Source organism: Pelodiscus sinensis, chromosome 2, assembly GCF_049634645.1.
Source record: "Pelodiscus sinensis isolate JC-2024 chromosome 2, ASM4963464v1, whole genome shotgun sequence".
Taxonomy (NCBI): Eukaryota; Metazoa; Chordata; order Testudines; family Trionychidae; genus Pelodiscus; species Pelodiscus sinensis.
Window position 1 is genome coordinate 194,362,027 of NC_134712.1, and position 15,346 is coordinate 194,377,372.

At 42.9% G+C, this 15,346-nt stretch overlaps 1 protein-coding gene across 8 annotated transcripts in view; it reads left to right on the top strand.

Moving 5' to 3' along the window:
* Positions 1–15,346, top strand: part of ANKRD28 (ankyrin repeat domain 28) — a 234,980-nt gene that overhangs the window by 199,450 nt on the left and 20,184 nt on the right. For all 8 annotated transcript variants that reach the window (XM_075922126.1, XM_075922123.1, XM_075922124.1 and 5 more), the window contains 6 exons: positions 1,123–1,149; positions 2,209–2,283; positions 6,392–6,593; positions 8,055–8,142; positions 12,479–12,596; positions 13,213–13,432. In XM_075922126.1, the coding sequence (XP_075778241.1) occupies positions 1,123–1,149; positions 2,209–2,283; positions 6,392–6,593; positions 8,055–8,142; positions 12,479–12,596; positions 13,213–13,432 (730 nt within the window). The remainder of the gene's footprint in view (positions 1–1,122; positions 1,150–2,208; positions 2,284–6,391; positions 6,594–8,054; positions 8,143–12,478; positions 12,597–13,212; positions 13,433–15,346) is intronic.

The following is a 15,346-nucleotide window of genomic DNA, read 5'->3' on the forward strand; positions in this document are numbered from 1 at the left end:
GCATCCAGGAAGCACATCTGCGTGCTGTTCCCCCAGCCAGGGAAGGGAAGCAGCAGCACCCAACCACTTCTGGCTCCAGCTTCTTCCCCTCAAGCTGGGTCCTTCAGGAGGCTTAGGGCTTTTCCCCTACTCTCCTCCCGTAGGAAGCCAGTGTAGCTCCCTGCAGCGGAGGGAGCAAAGGGAGGGCTGAGCTCAAGCTGCAAAAGAGTTATATCTGACTCACGAGCCATAAGTTGCTGATTCCTGATTTAGATCTTGGTTCAGGGTGTCAAATTTTCTTATGAATTCCAGTTTAGCAGTTTCTCCTTGTGGTCTGTTTTTGAAGTTTTTTGCCTAAGAATGGCAACTTGCAAGTCCAAAACTCTGTGTAGGGAGGTTCAAGTGCTCCCCCACTGGCTTTTGTATGTTGCTGTTTTTAAAGTGTGGACAGAGTTGGCAACAGGATTTATTGAAGAGATATGTTCCTGTATTAGTGTTTTTGCTGTGATGGTAGTATTTGTCGCAGGTTGAAGGGCACCCAACTCTGTCCACACATCTACCTTAATGACACCATCACAGGATCTAGCTGCATCAGCTATCCCATCAAAGGCTCATTCACATGCACATCTACTAATGTAATATATCCTATCAGGTCCAGTAATGCCCTTCTGTCACGTACATCGGACAAACCAGACAGATAAGCCAGTTGGGAAGCACTTTAACCTTCCTGGCCACACACTTACAATTGCTGCGCTGGAGTTCATATGCAAATTTGACACCCTAAATCAAGGTCTAAATAGACACACAGAGTGGTTCTCAGATTACAATAGATAATTTCCTATTCTGTGTTAAATAATATGAGTTCCTGTGGATTTAAAACAAGAGCAAAATACATTTTAACTGAGAGAAATGTACTTATTTTAAAGCAAATGATCTAATTTTGAAATGTATTGATCATATAATTTCAGTGACTAATGACCACATAATTATTTTAAATAACAGCTTCACAATAGATTTAGATCAGCACTTGGCACAAGTGTACAATTTGACATTTGGCTTATCTCTTCCATGTTTACAGTTTAGTACTTCCATGAAAATTACTTTTTTCAAGCTTGTTGAACTAAAATTTTTTTTAAATTTCAGATTGCAAGTGAAACTCCCCTAGATGTTGTAAGTGTATACATTTTATCATCATTATTATAGAGCAACATGGGGCTTTGTGTGTCTGAATACTATTGCTTACCTTAGTTTGTCCAGCTGTGTGCTTTCCAGTGAATAGACATGCATTTTTATGCTACTTCTAATGATCATGATGTTGTTTTATTACCATAGCACTTCCGAGCCCTAGTCATGAATCAAGAACCTGTTGTGCTAAATGTTGTACAAACAGGACACAAAACAGTCCCTGTGCTCAATACTGGCAATTCAGAAAATAATAAAACTTAAAAAAAAAACTATTTAAGTTTAGAAATTGCATAGCCATGCTAATTGCAATTACTTTTCAAGTACAGCGGAATTTCAGTGACTGGAATCATTCTTTCTAACAAACTGATAGGCCCTCATCTGTTAATTTATTATCCAATTGAACAGGGTGGTATCTAAGCATTTTGGATAATTAGTATTCTGCTGTAATTAACTACATTCCTGAATGAGGATCCACATTAATACACCAAGCCATCACAGGAAAACACACAGGTTTTTAAATTCATTTTATAATGTTATATGTGCCTTGGTTCATCTCTTCCTTTTCATTTAAATTGATGGTTTTTCCTCTTCTCCTTCCCCTTGCTGCTGAAAATTACTTCCATCAGATTTTTCATGTCTATTTTCATTGCTGCTTTTCCTTCTCCTCTTACTTGTTCCATTCCTTATTTTCTATGTGCCCCACCTGTCCAGTGCTTCCTTAATAGATAAGTTATTTCAGATTGTTTCAGAATTTTAAATAAAAACTATTTATCTATTTGAATAGTTCATTCTGAAGCTAAATATAATACCTGCTAATTGAGGAGCACAGAGGCAGGAAGAGTGTTACCATTACATCTCAAAGATTTAAAAGATTGAAATAGTAATTTATACAATGCTGTGGAGGAGGGGAGAGAAGTTCCATGTCTGTGGAATTTTGTTCATTTTATTCTTGAAGTTGTACAAGCTAGCAAGTCCCACGCTGTTGTAGGAGACTGCATTTTAAGAGAGCTGTTTTGAGTTTAATCTGAATTTGTATTTCTGCAGCTAATGGAAACATCAGGTACTGACATGCTGAATGATTCTGACAACAGAGCACCAATTAGTCCATTGCACTTAGCTGTAAGTGTTTCATTCACTATTGATTCTTGGTCTACTGAATCATATAAATGCAACTGTTTTTTGACTGATACAAGATAGTTTTGATTCATGCCATAGTTTTATTCTCAGGTCAATAACAATAGTTTAAAATTACTAATATACATGCTCTTGTGAGTTGCATGAAATTTTGTGTAAGAATTGCAAATGTGCTTTTAAAGAAACACTATCAATGTCAGTTTTAACTTTTTATAGTGAAGATTTTGTTTCAATTATTGTACCTACTGCTGAGTCCCCCTGCTAATTTTTTATTATTCACAGCCACCTTTTCCTATTTTAAAAAATGTTTCTTTCCTGTTTGTGAAAGACAATACACAAATTATCAGGGAACTGACTATGCAGGGAAAACAGTGAAACGGATTATACTTTGCATTTCACTGCATTTTTGTAAGCAGGCTTGAGTAAGTATTTATTCCTGTAATCATTGTTTTACTTTTAATACAAACAGGCTAAAATAATCAAAGCATCCCCTTCTAAATAAATGTAAAGTAAATATTAACAATTTGTGGGGCACAGATACTACACAAAACTAATCTCTTTATAGACATGACCAAAATAAATACTGGGGCATAAGTAAGGTAACTGCTAAAATTTGCAATAGAAAAAAAATAGAGGAGATTAGGCCTGAAGTTACATGAGTGACCCAGTGCTGAAACGTGATTGGTGAGTCAGCACTCTGATCCCTGCAGCCTTTCTTAATTTCCACAGTGAGGGCTAATTTAAGAGTTAGCAAATCTGGAGGATTGGCTAGGGAAGTCAGAAAGGAAAGAGCCCTCAGCTAATTAGCCTGATAAAGGCCAGGAGGGACAGTTGCAATAAGTATGAGGATGGGTAGCCATGGGCTTCTGGTCTCAAAAGAGGCAATGCTTTCCCTTGGTCTTAGTGCTCAACTTTTTCCCCTTTCTATGCCTATTCTGACCATTCCTGTAGGTTCTGATAGTAGTCTGTTGCAGCCTGGTGAGTCTTCCTTCCTTAATTTAAAAATGAAAAGATTGCCCAGACCTATTGGCATAATCCTGAACCTGTGAAAGAGCCATTAAATGGTAATAAAGCCATTTAACAGGCATGCACCAACCCTGAGGTATATATGGTCAGTTTCTGAAATTCTGACAAATATTTGTGCAGTACTGTAATATGTCTACAGGACCATATTTTAAAATCTGCTTTAAATATTTCATTAGTTCAAGGGTGGTTTTTTGAAGATTGTCTAAAATATACATTTTAATTTTAATTACTAAAGTATAGAAACTTGCTTCTAAAGTCTTTCTGTTCATCCCTGCTGCTATCTTGCTTTCTTCACCTGTTGGAGAGCCCTTAGACATAGAGAGACAACCTCCCTCTTCTTCCAGATAGCTGGACAAATGAGTTTCCTTTTCGTTACTTCAAACTATTGGATGAACTAGTTTTAAGAGAAAACTCCACCAAAATCAGTACCTTAGTAAGATTTAAAGTCCTTTTTTATGCCTAAAGTCTTTAGGAACATATTTTTAACACAAACATATGGTGAAATTTTATAAACGTCTATTATTATAGAAATTATACAAAATAAATTGGTGATCCTTTTTTCTAAAAGCCATGAACTTTGTTATGAACACATTAAACCACTCTGGCTCATTAACTTAAAATAATGTCTTTGTTTCAGCACATTAAATATGTGGTAATCTGGAATGATTACTTTGTGAAGTCTTTAATAGTACATTTAAATATAAAATCAGCTTAGAAATACTGATTAAGAAAATGTAAAACCGAGAAGATGCATTATTATTTGATAATATTTATTGTATTCAGCAAGACATTTGATTTGCCCTTACTACAGATTTGTTACAAATAAATCAGGCAAATTTCAGGATACAGGCAGTCCCCGGGTTACGTACAAGATAGGGACTGTAGGTTTGTTCTTAAGTTGAATTTGTATGTAAGTCGGAACTGGTAGATATTGTAGGGGAAACTCTAGCCAAAAATTTTTTTAGTTTTGGATAGCATAGGGAAAGGTTAACTCCCCTCTAATGTTTGTTTTGCTGTCTGTTCCCCTGTTCAGAAGATTTCACATCTATTTCTGTCCCTGTGACAAACTCAGGACTAAAGGAGTAACTCATCAAATACCAAACAGCTCTGCACCATGCTTTGAGCTAATAGCTTTATTTCCACACATCACCTAGGGTTCTAGGAGGAGGGTCCTTTTTTTGCTAACACAATGAGGCCAGCACTTTGTTTGTTTTGGTGGAGTCTTTGTTTGTTTGTTTTTGCTACATTCCCAGGGAGCCCGGCTTGTATAGGGGGAGGAGGGGCGGAGAGGCTGCTTTTGTCTGCTGTTCGGCAGCCTGTTGCTCGGGGGAGGGGGGGGGGCGTGCAGGCTGCGAGGCCGCGGGGGGGGGGGGGCAGCGGGTGTGGGGAGGCACTTTTCCTCTGCCCGGCAGCTCTGCGGGACCCCTGTCCCTGCGGCCAGCTGCTGCTGCAGGCAGAGGCCAGTCGGAGCTGGCGGGCCGGAGGAGCCGGCCCGAAGAGGAGGAGGAGGAGGTGGATCCTAGGACCCAGGTGAGCGAGCCCCGGAGATGCTGCTGCGCATGTGCGGGAGTTGCCTCACCCCGTTCGTATCTAGGGATCCGACGTAAGTCGGATCCACGTAAGTCGGGGACTGCCTGTATATCAAAAACCTGTGACTGATTTTTTTTTTTTATTTCCAAATATAGTGCTTTTAATTAGGTATCTTCTCCTGCAGTTTTCACAGTCTAGCATATGGCCCAGGTTGAGTTGTTCAGTAGCTCTCCAGTCTAACTGAGCTCAGAATTTAATCAGGATTTTTTTTTCTGTTGTGTATGTTGCACTATAACTAGATCTGCACATAACAGGGAGTATGGAGACATGGCTAAAGAAAGGTAGTGTTAAGAACACACAAGGTCAATAATAAGAAAGATAAGGGTTTGTGAGCAGCTGATAGATCAGAACCAGGAACGTGGAGAGTTGATAGATCTGAAAAGGGGTATGCAGTAAGAACTTTTGTTAAAGAAGCTGCCAAACTTTTATTTCCTCGTCCACCTTGTCTCAGGGAATTTCTTGTAATTCCAGTTTCAGCATGTTTTATTTACACAATGATTTTTTTAAAGTTGATTCTATATTATAATAAACTAACTTTTTTATTTTTATGTAATTACTTATACCCTGATCCTGCCAGTAGCTTCACATGGGTTCAGGAGCATCCACTCAGAGCTTCTTGTAAAACTGGGTCCTTATTTTGTCATACAAAAATGTTCTGTGTCTTGTTTAAAAGACTAAAGGCAGTGGTTATATATTCATCTTTTAATTATTGCACAAGATGATTCGTGTAGTATATAAAGTCTGGAAAAGATAAAAATTGGGAAAAAATGTAATGTAGCATGAAGAATTGATCAGTGTATCTAGTGACCTCATTCCATTTAATATACTGCACTTGAAGAAATGATTTTTTTACTTCAGTTTTTACTTCTTTACCATGTTATTTGTATTTCATAAAATTGAACATTTGCCCTACTGAAAAACCAATGCCAATTTTAAAAGCACCATTTTGACCATGTCACTTGTCTTGCTTCAAAAAAAATAGAGAATCATTTTTAATTGAGTTTTTTTTATAGGACTTCTGCCTTTAAGAGCCTCAGAGCAACAATGCTATGGCCCACCTGTTTTGTTTTTAAGTATATGAGCACATCTACTTATTCATTTTCAGCTTTGTTGCTGCTATTACAAATAAATGCTCTCTGCAGAGGGTAATGAAGAGTTTGCATATTAGCTCCCCCATCAAGAGCAATGCGTGAGAGATGCTGTAAAGGAGTGAAATTCACTGTACCTAAAGGGTTATCAAATACACAAAGTAAACATGCTGGAAAAATGACACACTTGAATTCTTCCAACTACAGTACTGGTAAAACATAAATTAAAAAGTTACAAATTGTTCAGTGGAAAGTGTTTTTAACACTGATTTTTTTTTTTTTACATAACACAGCAGGTATTCTTCTAAATGCATCTTTTACACACTATTTTCATGGTGTCCTTTTTATGTAAATTGAATCACTGCTTTGCTGTGTTAATATTTCCTTAGGCCTATCATGGTCACCATCAAGCTCTAGAAGTACTGGTACAGTCTTTGTTGGACCTAGATGTGAGGAACAATAATGGAAGAACACCATTGGATCTTGCAGCTTTTAAGGGACATGTGGAGTGTGTGGATGTACTCATTAATCAGGGAGCATCAATTTTGGTGAAAGACTATGTTGTAAAGAGAACTCCAATACATGCTGCAGGTATGTTGTGCTGAACAACAATGCATGGGTTTTGAATTTAAATTCTTTTGTTCATGTATTAATGCACGGCAGCCTGTTTCTGTGGCTTTAACAGAGATTATCTAGATTAGGTCTTGAATTATATTCTGCACTGGGGAGAATGAGGAGGAACATAAGGTAGTGGGAGTGCCTTAGCTTAGTGAGAGTGAGTGCCGTAGTTAGATATCTTCCTTGGGCTCTGAAATAGAGCAGTATCTCTGCCATCCATTAAATAAGTGCAATGTAGATCTCCCTCCATGCCAAACAGCTATGATGTTCAGGATGTGTGTGGGTGAATGATGTAGTCGTGGTCCTGTCCTCACCCTTTCTGGGCCTGACTTATAGTAAAAAAAAAAGACACAGGCTTCCCTCTGTTGTACACTGAAGTTCTGAAATATGTTGTGTAATTTTCCTGCCATAATTTTGCGGATGACATCAAACAGTGTTCTGCTTTTAAATTGGAGAGCTCGGGCAGTTTTGTAAGAAGAGACATATGAGGGTTTTCACTCAGTGCTTCAAGGATTAAAGTGACTGAAATCTTACTGAGTGTCATGAAAAAAAATGTTAATGATTTTTAATCCTTTCCCTTCCTCTCTCACTTCTCCCTGTGGCTTTCCCCCAAAGATGCCTTTTTAAAGCATACGTAGTTATTCATTCCTTTTTTTGTCCTTTTGTAGGTGATCTTTACATTTTTTTTTAAAGTTGGCATGGTAAAAAATGTCATTAAAATGTCTTGATAAAAAGAGAATCCGTAAACAATATTAGATCACCATAAGAAAGAGAGAGGAGCTGGGGCCATGTGGCCTTGGCCCCGGGCCCTCCCCAGCCGAAAGGGGAGTTGGTGAGCGTAGCCACGGGGGGCATATCCCCCTAGTATTTATAAAGAATGAAACAGAAGCACTATTTCTTGTTAAACTAACATAGGCATGAACTGTTACTATAATTATGATTAACTTTCTCATCTTTATTTACATACAAAAGAAGATAAGTGCAATTGTTAATGACTCTGGAAACCATCATATTCTGTTCAGTTGTAATATAATTCTATGAATTTTTAATACTTAACTGTTAAAAATAAAAAACAACAAATGGTCTGATAGCACTTTATAGACTAACAAAACATGTAGATGGTATCACGAGCTTTCGTGGGCACGTTTTATTAGTCTGTACAGGATAAACTTAAACAACAAATGGTCTGGTAGCACTTTATAGACTAACTCAGCTACCCCCTGAAGCTGTTAAAAATATGTTTGAGGATTGGATATAAGGTCAAAGATTTCCTGTTTTCAAATTGTTATAAATGCCTCATTATGGCCAATGAGTACTCATATTAATGGGCTCTAGTAGATGCTGGAAAATCTTCAGTTAATATTAATAGTACTTATTTTTTGATACCCAAGATAACAAACATGATATGCTGATTGTTTTTATAACATTTTACAGCTACAAATGGTCATTCAGAATGCTTGCGATTGTTGATAGGCAATGCTGAACCACAAAATGCAGTTGACATTCAAGATGGAAATGGACAGTAAGTTTAATAATTCCATATTCTGCTCTTCAAGATATTATATCCTAAAATTTACAGTTTCTGGACACAATAGCAAAAAGTAATTCATTATTTTCCACTAGCATTTTGTTTAAATGGAGATACAGGATCCTAACTGGGATTGATGTAGTTTGTGTGTCTGATTACTACATATAAATTTCAGATTTTTGATTCATTCCACAGGAAACCAATTATGGTTATTTTGTTGATTTAACATTGAGAAATTAAGCTCTAGTAATGTAATTAGCTTCTCTGTTATGCTCTTGGAAATAAGTTTTTTCTTCAAGTGATTGCTTGTGTGCATTCCAATTAAGTGTGTACATGCAGCATGCACGCGCCATCGGAAGATTTACCCTCAGCAGTACCCTTAGAGCCAGCAGGGGAGCCCCCTGGAGTGGCACTGGTATACAGGCCCATATATACCCTGTTGGCCCCCTCACCCACTCAGTTCCTCCTTATCGCTGTAACAGTCGTTGGAACAAACCTCAGCTCTTTACAGCGATCATTGTCTTCAGCATTGTTCTTCTCATTCTTTCAATTAGTCTCCAGCTAAGTAGCTGCAAATTAAGTTAGACTCCTTTGTTGTTTTCTGTTTAGTTACTCCCCACCGCGGCATGCTGTGCGCCCGCGGCAGGGCATGCCCCGTCCGTCCGCAAGGCTTTAAGCTCTGCAAGAAGTGTCACAGACCTATGCCATGTGGCGATCTCCATTCATGTTGTTTAAAGCGTCTGGTGTAGGCTCACCTCACAGAAGCCTGCAAGTTCTGTAAGGCCTTCAGTCCCCGTACTAAGCATGAGAGGGAATCATGCCTCAAAATCCTGCTAACGGAGGCGGCTCTCAGGCCGGCACCGGCGTCGGACCCGGCACTCGCCTCTCAAAGTGCACCGGCGTCAGTGCGGGACAGTTCTGCGTACCGCGCCTCTTTGGCACTGCAGAGGCCTGGCACTGGTCCCAGTCTCTGGCACCTCAGAAAAAGAGGAGACCTAACAGGTGTTGGTCCTTGTCCAGACATGCATCCTCCGTGTGCCCTCCAGTGGGGCACGCAGCACTGACAAGTCCGGAGCCCAGGCCTTCCTCCCAGCGCAGGGAGATCAGTCCTGTGGAGGACTTCCCTGAGCCCTCCACGGCAGAGGCCTTAGAAGCAGAGAGGGTCTTCATTGACTCCTCTCCCTCTCCTCCTCCCACCCCATCATCCTCCAGGCGGCACGGGGAGAATCGGCGCTGGCCCCCTTCCAGGACATGTGAAGGTCCGATGCAGGAGGTTGGAGGCCACCGCCCATCCCTAATGATCCCAGCGGCACCACATGCGGCACCTGCCAGCAAGATGTCCTTACTCTCACTGCTGCCCCAGGACACGGCACCAGACTCGGCGTGGCACCGCTGTTCGGCTCAGCTACCAGTCCAGGGAGCCCCGGCACCTAACCTCTGCGCGGGACTCCCGCATTGCCATTCCACCACCTCCGCCTCGGTACCGCAGCAAGCCGGAATCCATGGCCAGACATGCAGTAGCTTCATCGGCACGTGCGTTGGCTCCACTTGGTCCACCTCAGAGTATTCATCTGACTCCAAAGCGGAATCCACCTGGTCCTAAGGGGTTCCCAGTCCCATTCGCGGCGCCACTCCCGCTCTCAGCACCGTTCCCGGCACCGTAGCCCTCCTCACCTATACCAACAACAATGGACATAGCCAGTTCCGGTGCCAATGTTGCAGCAAACATGGCCCCCACAACCTCTGGGCCAGTGACCGTTCTGGACACCCTGGGCATACCTCCAAAACCAAGGTGTAGATCCACCTAGGTCGGGTTCCGTCTTCTGGCTCCTGAGGGGGGACTCAAGTCGCAGGATGGTGACTGTTCCCGCCCCTGTCCTCCTTGCGTTCAGCTGGTGGACCCACCAGGTGGTGGTCTGCGCAGGAGTTCCATTCTCTAGACCAATGCCCTCCATCTGCCTTGTCAAAGATGCGTCCGACACTGGCTGGGGAGCCTACCTGGGGAACCGGCACACACAAGGTATGTGGTCTATGGATGAGATCTCCCTGCATATCAACATCAAGGAGCTCCGGGCAGTCCGACTAGCCTGTGCAATTTTCCTTCCCCACCTCAAGGGCAAGTCAGTCCTTATTCTGTCAGACATCACGACAGTGGTGGCAAATATAAACAAGCAGGGTGGGGCCTGTGCTCGGAGATGATCCACTTTTGGGACCTCTGCATCAGGGCAGATATCCACCCGATGGCCTCGTACCTCCCGGGCTCCCAAAATGTCCTTGCGGACAGGCTGAGCAGGTCCTTTGCAGGTCATGAATGGTCCCTAAAGTGGGATGTGGCCCGCTCTATTTTCCATGCATGGGGGTTTCCCCATCTAGACCTATTCGCCACAGAGTACAACAAGAAGTGACCGAGATTCTGCTCACTCATGGGACAGGGAAGGGGTTCCCTAGGAGATGCTCTCCTTTCTCCATGGCCAGAGGGCCTACTGTTTGCCTTTCTGCCATTCCCACTCAATCACAGTGTCCTCCTGAGAGTGCCGGAGTTCAGGGCTTCCCTGATACTAATCGTCCCTGCGTGGCCCAGAAAGCACTGGTTCTCTGCCCTCCTCAGCTTGTCTTGCAAGAGACCCATGGCCCTCCTGCTGGTTCCAGACCTGATATCTCAGGACTCGGGCAGGCTCTGCCACCAGGATCTGCAATTGCTGCACTTGACAGCATGGAAGCTCTGTGGCTAACAGCGGAGGAGTTTCAGTGCTCAGAGCGGGTGCAGGAAGTCCTGCTGGTTAGCAGGAAACCCTCCACTAGGGCCATATCTCGCCAAATGGAAGCGGTTTTACATCTGGGCTTCCCAGAAGGGGGGTGCACCCAAGGCGGGCTGTGGTCCCCCTGATCCTGGATTACCTGTTGGACCTCAGGCTCCGGGGCCTCCCTTCCTCCTCCATTTAAGGTTCATTTGGCAGCCACCTCACCCTTCCTCCCAGGGGAAGCAGGGAAAATCTTGTTTGCCAACCTTATGGTCAGCAGGTTTTTGAAAGGCATGGACAGGTCTACCCACACATCTGCCAACCCGTTCCCCAGTGGGACCTAAACCTGGTCCTTTCTAAGCTCATGGGGCCCCCGTTTGAGACATTAGCGACGTGTTCCCTCCTGTAACTATCATATAAGGTGTCCCTCTTGGTAGCGCTTATGTCTGCCAGGCGGGTATCCAAACTCAGGGCACACACCTACATGGTGTTTTTCAAAGATAAGGTCAGGTTCTGCCCACACCCAGCTTTTTTGCCCAAGGTGGTGTCTGCCTTTCTCACCTCCCAAGATATATTCTTGCCAGTGTTTTACCCTAAGCCGCACACGTCTGGGAAAGAACAGACTTTACACACTTTAGATGTACGTAGGGCATTAGCCTTTTATTTAGACAGGACAAAACTATTCCGAAAATCACCACAACTTTTTGTGGCCATGGCAGACCAGGTCAGGGGTCAGCCTGTGTCCTTTCAGTGGATCTCCTCCTGGATTACCGTGTGCATCAAGGAGTGCCACACGCTGGTGGGGGTGCCGGCCCTTCCCTGTAGACCGCACTCCATGAGGGCTGTGGCCACCTCCACCGCTTTCGTGGCACAGGTTTCCATTCTGGACATCTGCAGAGCCGCCACGTGGTCCTTGGTCCATACCTTTGCCAGTCACTATGTGCTAATGCATCAAACCAAAGAGGACGCCGCCTGGGGTAGGGTGGTTCTCCACTCCTTGGTAGCTTCAGCACCTGGCCCTCCTCCATAGGTTCTGCTTTGGAGTCACCTAGTTGGAATGCACATGAGCAATCACTCGAAGAAGCCAGAATGGTTACTTACCTCGTAACTGTTGTTCTTCGAGATGTGTTGCTCATGTCCATTCCAAATCCCCACCCACTGCCCTCTCTTCGGAGTATTCCAGTAAGAAGGAACTGAGTGGGTGAGGGGGCCAGCAGAGGTATATATGGGCTGGTATGCTGGCGCTACTCCAGAGGGCTCCCCTGTTGGCCCTAAGGGTACTGCTAAGGGAAAACCTTCCAACGGCACGTGCATGCTGCGCGTACACACCTAATTGGAATGGACATGAGCAACACATCTCGAAGAACAACATTTACGGGGTAAGTAACCGTTCTTTACCTTCTTATGTCTAAATAAAATATCAGTACTGCTACTGTGATTGGTATACAAAATGCTATTCGCTAATGTTTCATTTGTTCTCTAAAAGAACAAAATTATTTCTGGACTGCTAAGTATTTTAGCTGACCACTAGACTATTAATGTGTGACCTGTGTGGAAACTTTTTCTTACTCTTTTATCTCACTGTTCAGGACTCCTCTTATGTTGTCTGTTCTCAATGGTCATACGGACTGTGTTTATTCATTGCTGAACAAAGGAGCAAACGTAGATGCCAAAGATAAATGGGGAAGAACTGCATTACATAGAGGGGTAAGAAAATACTTCCCTTCTGCTGTTCCAAAAGTGTGCATGGATTTTAAATACAAATTGGGAACATCTGTTTGTGTCATTGCTGAATTTATTTATCTATTTTACTTCCACTAACATTAGCGTTCAACTGTGCTTGGCTGATCTTTTATCACATTTCAGTTGTTAGATTGCCCTTTTGCATTTCACCTTCAGTGTTCTTTTGTATCTTCTGATACATTTAAATTTGCAGAAGCACGTTTTCTAGAAAATTCCAGGGTATCATTTTTGTTGGGGGGAGATGGTAGGGAAGAATATTGGAGGGAGGAAGAAAATAACTTATTTTTCTGTGCGCTATATGTATAATATGCCAAATGTTTCTTTCAAGTCCATACCTGATACTGCAGTTATGCCCTGAGATTAGCTACTTGCTTTCGGCCATTTCAGAAGAAAAATGTACCCTATCACCAAGCTAATTAATTTTTTTCTTCACAATGCCCACTTACTGAAGTAAAAATGACTGGGCTTATTTTGCAGTAGCCTATCTCAATATTACATGTTAAGGTAGTAACAAGAATTTTTTTTCTTCAGCTGTACATATGAGTGTGTGCAATGTGCATATTGTATTTTTCTTTCCCAGGCAGTCACTGGGCATGAGGAATGTGTGGAAGCATTGCTTCAACATGGTGCTAAGTCCTTGCAGCGAGACTGCCGAGGGCGAACACCTGTACACTTGTCAGCTGCATGTGGACATATTGGTGTTCTAGGAGCTCTCTTGCAGTCAGCAACATCTGTGGATGCAGTACCTGCCATTGCAGACAATCATGGATATACATCATTGCACTGGGCCTGTTATAATGGTAAGTACAATGTTAAATTCAAAGCTTATAAGGCAGGAATCCGTATGTAGGTGTAGTGCCTTGCACAGTGGAGTTCTGATATTGTTAAGGTCATTTAAGTAATATCATAATATAAATATTAATAAAAAGTGTGAAACAGATGGAGCACAATTCATGACGCAAACTGAAAACACTGGAGTTTTTTTATTATCTTATGAATTCTAAAAAAATGAATAAGCTTTCTGGGAAAATGTTGCATTTCTTTTTCCATTCATCCCAAAGAATGTAGTTAGTTCATTCTTGCAAGAGAGATGGTCTTTATCTCTTTAGTGCTCTGAACATTCTCTGGCTTGCCATCTTAAGCACAATCTGAAGACAGAACTCTTACAAAGCTAGTAAGTGTAAAGTAAATGAGGAGCAAACCGATCAAGGGTAAAAGTTCAGAAATAAAACAATGAATTCACCTTGACATTTCTATGTATTTTGTAACACCAGACTTCAGGAGTGCCTTATTGACCACAACACTCTTTTAAAAATTCACTAGCTATGAATTTATTTATTATAGAGCACGGGTGGGCAATAATTTTTGATGGGGGGCAACTCCCAAGAATTTGGTAAGTGGTCAAGGGCTGCGTTCTTCCATAATACTATGGAGAAAGTGCGGGGTCTGGGATGGGGTTAGGTTCATAATAGGGATGTAAATGAATAGTTGAGTATACAGTTAACTGAATGGGGCTACATTGCATTGGCTGCTGGTGCTGTCCCTGGGGACTATAGAATAGTCGAGTAACCACTCAAATTTCATGCTGTTACTTGACTATTCAATTACCCGATAGCTAACATCGCTAGTTCAGAAGGGAACATGGGGTATAGAATTGGGGTGCAGGAGGCGGTATGGGATCTGGGAAGGGTGGAGGAGGGGGTTCTGACCTGGGGCAGGAGACTGGGGTACGGGACTAGGTGCATTGTCTGGGAGGGGGTGCAGGTGTTTGGGTTGTGACCAGAGGTTGGCGATTTGGATGCAAGGTCTGGGAGGGAATATGGGTTCAGGGGAGGATTCTGACCTGGAAGGAGGAGGTACAATCTGGGAGGGAGTTGAGACCTGGAGAAGGGGTTTAGGAGGAAGTGCAGGATCTGGGAGGAGGTATAGATGCAGAAATGGAGGTGCAGAGGGTTTGGGTTATATGGTGTAGGTGCGGAGAGGGAAGAGCTGGGGTGCCAGAAGCAGGCTCCGAACAACAGTCACATATCTGGGCGTCTCCCAGCCAGTAGCTCAGCAGGTTCCTCAGCCAGGCTTCCTGCCTGCCCCACACCCACACGTGTGCTCAGTGCAGCCAACTGCAGGGGCCACGTGTGCTGTTCTGAACTTTGCGAGCTCAAGGGGGAGGAATACTTTGCATGCTGCTTGTCCTGCAAACAGGCAGATTTGAGAAGCCTCTTTCCCCCCAAGCTCGCAACGTTCAGAGCAGAACACATGGCCCCCGCAGCCAGATGCTCTGAGCAGCATGGCTGAGGTCCCCACTTGGCTGCAGGCTGGATCCAGTCTGTGAGCTGTATTTTGCCCACCCTGTTGTTATATAGATCACTGGTCACAACTCCATTGTTAAAGTTAAGTTCCATTTTGTGCTTAACCCAGGGATTTGTATTGGATGTGTCTCCTAGAGTCTTCAGTCAGTATTGGACCCCAGTGAATGAGGCATTGTACAGTCATATACAATTACAGAACTTCCACCAAAAGAGATCACAATCTAATTAAGATAAGACAAGATGCAAGTAACAAACAAGCAGAAGGAAGAGAGAAAAGGAGGAAGAAGTAAATTTATAGCAGTTTGGTTTTGCTTTGGCCATTAAGTATCTATTCCTGCTGCAAGTGAAATAGGTGGCAGTTTCTGTTGTTTTCAGTAGAGGGCTTCAAAGACTTAATTCATGGCAAGC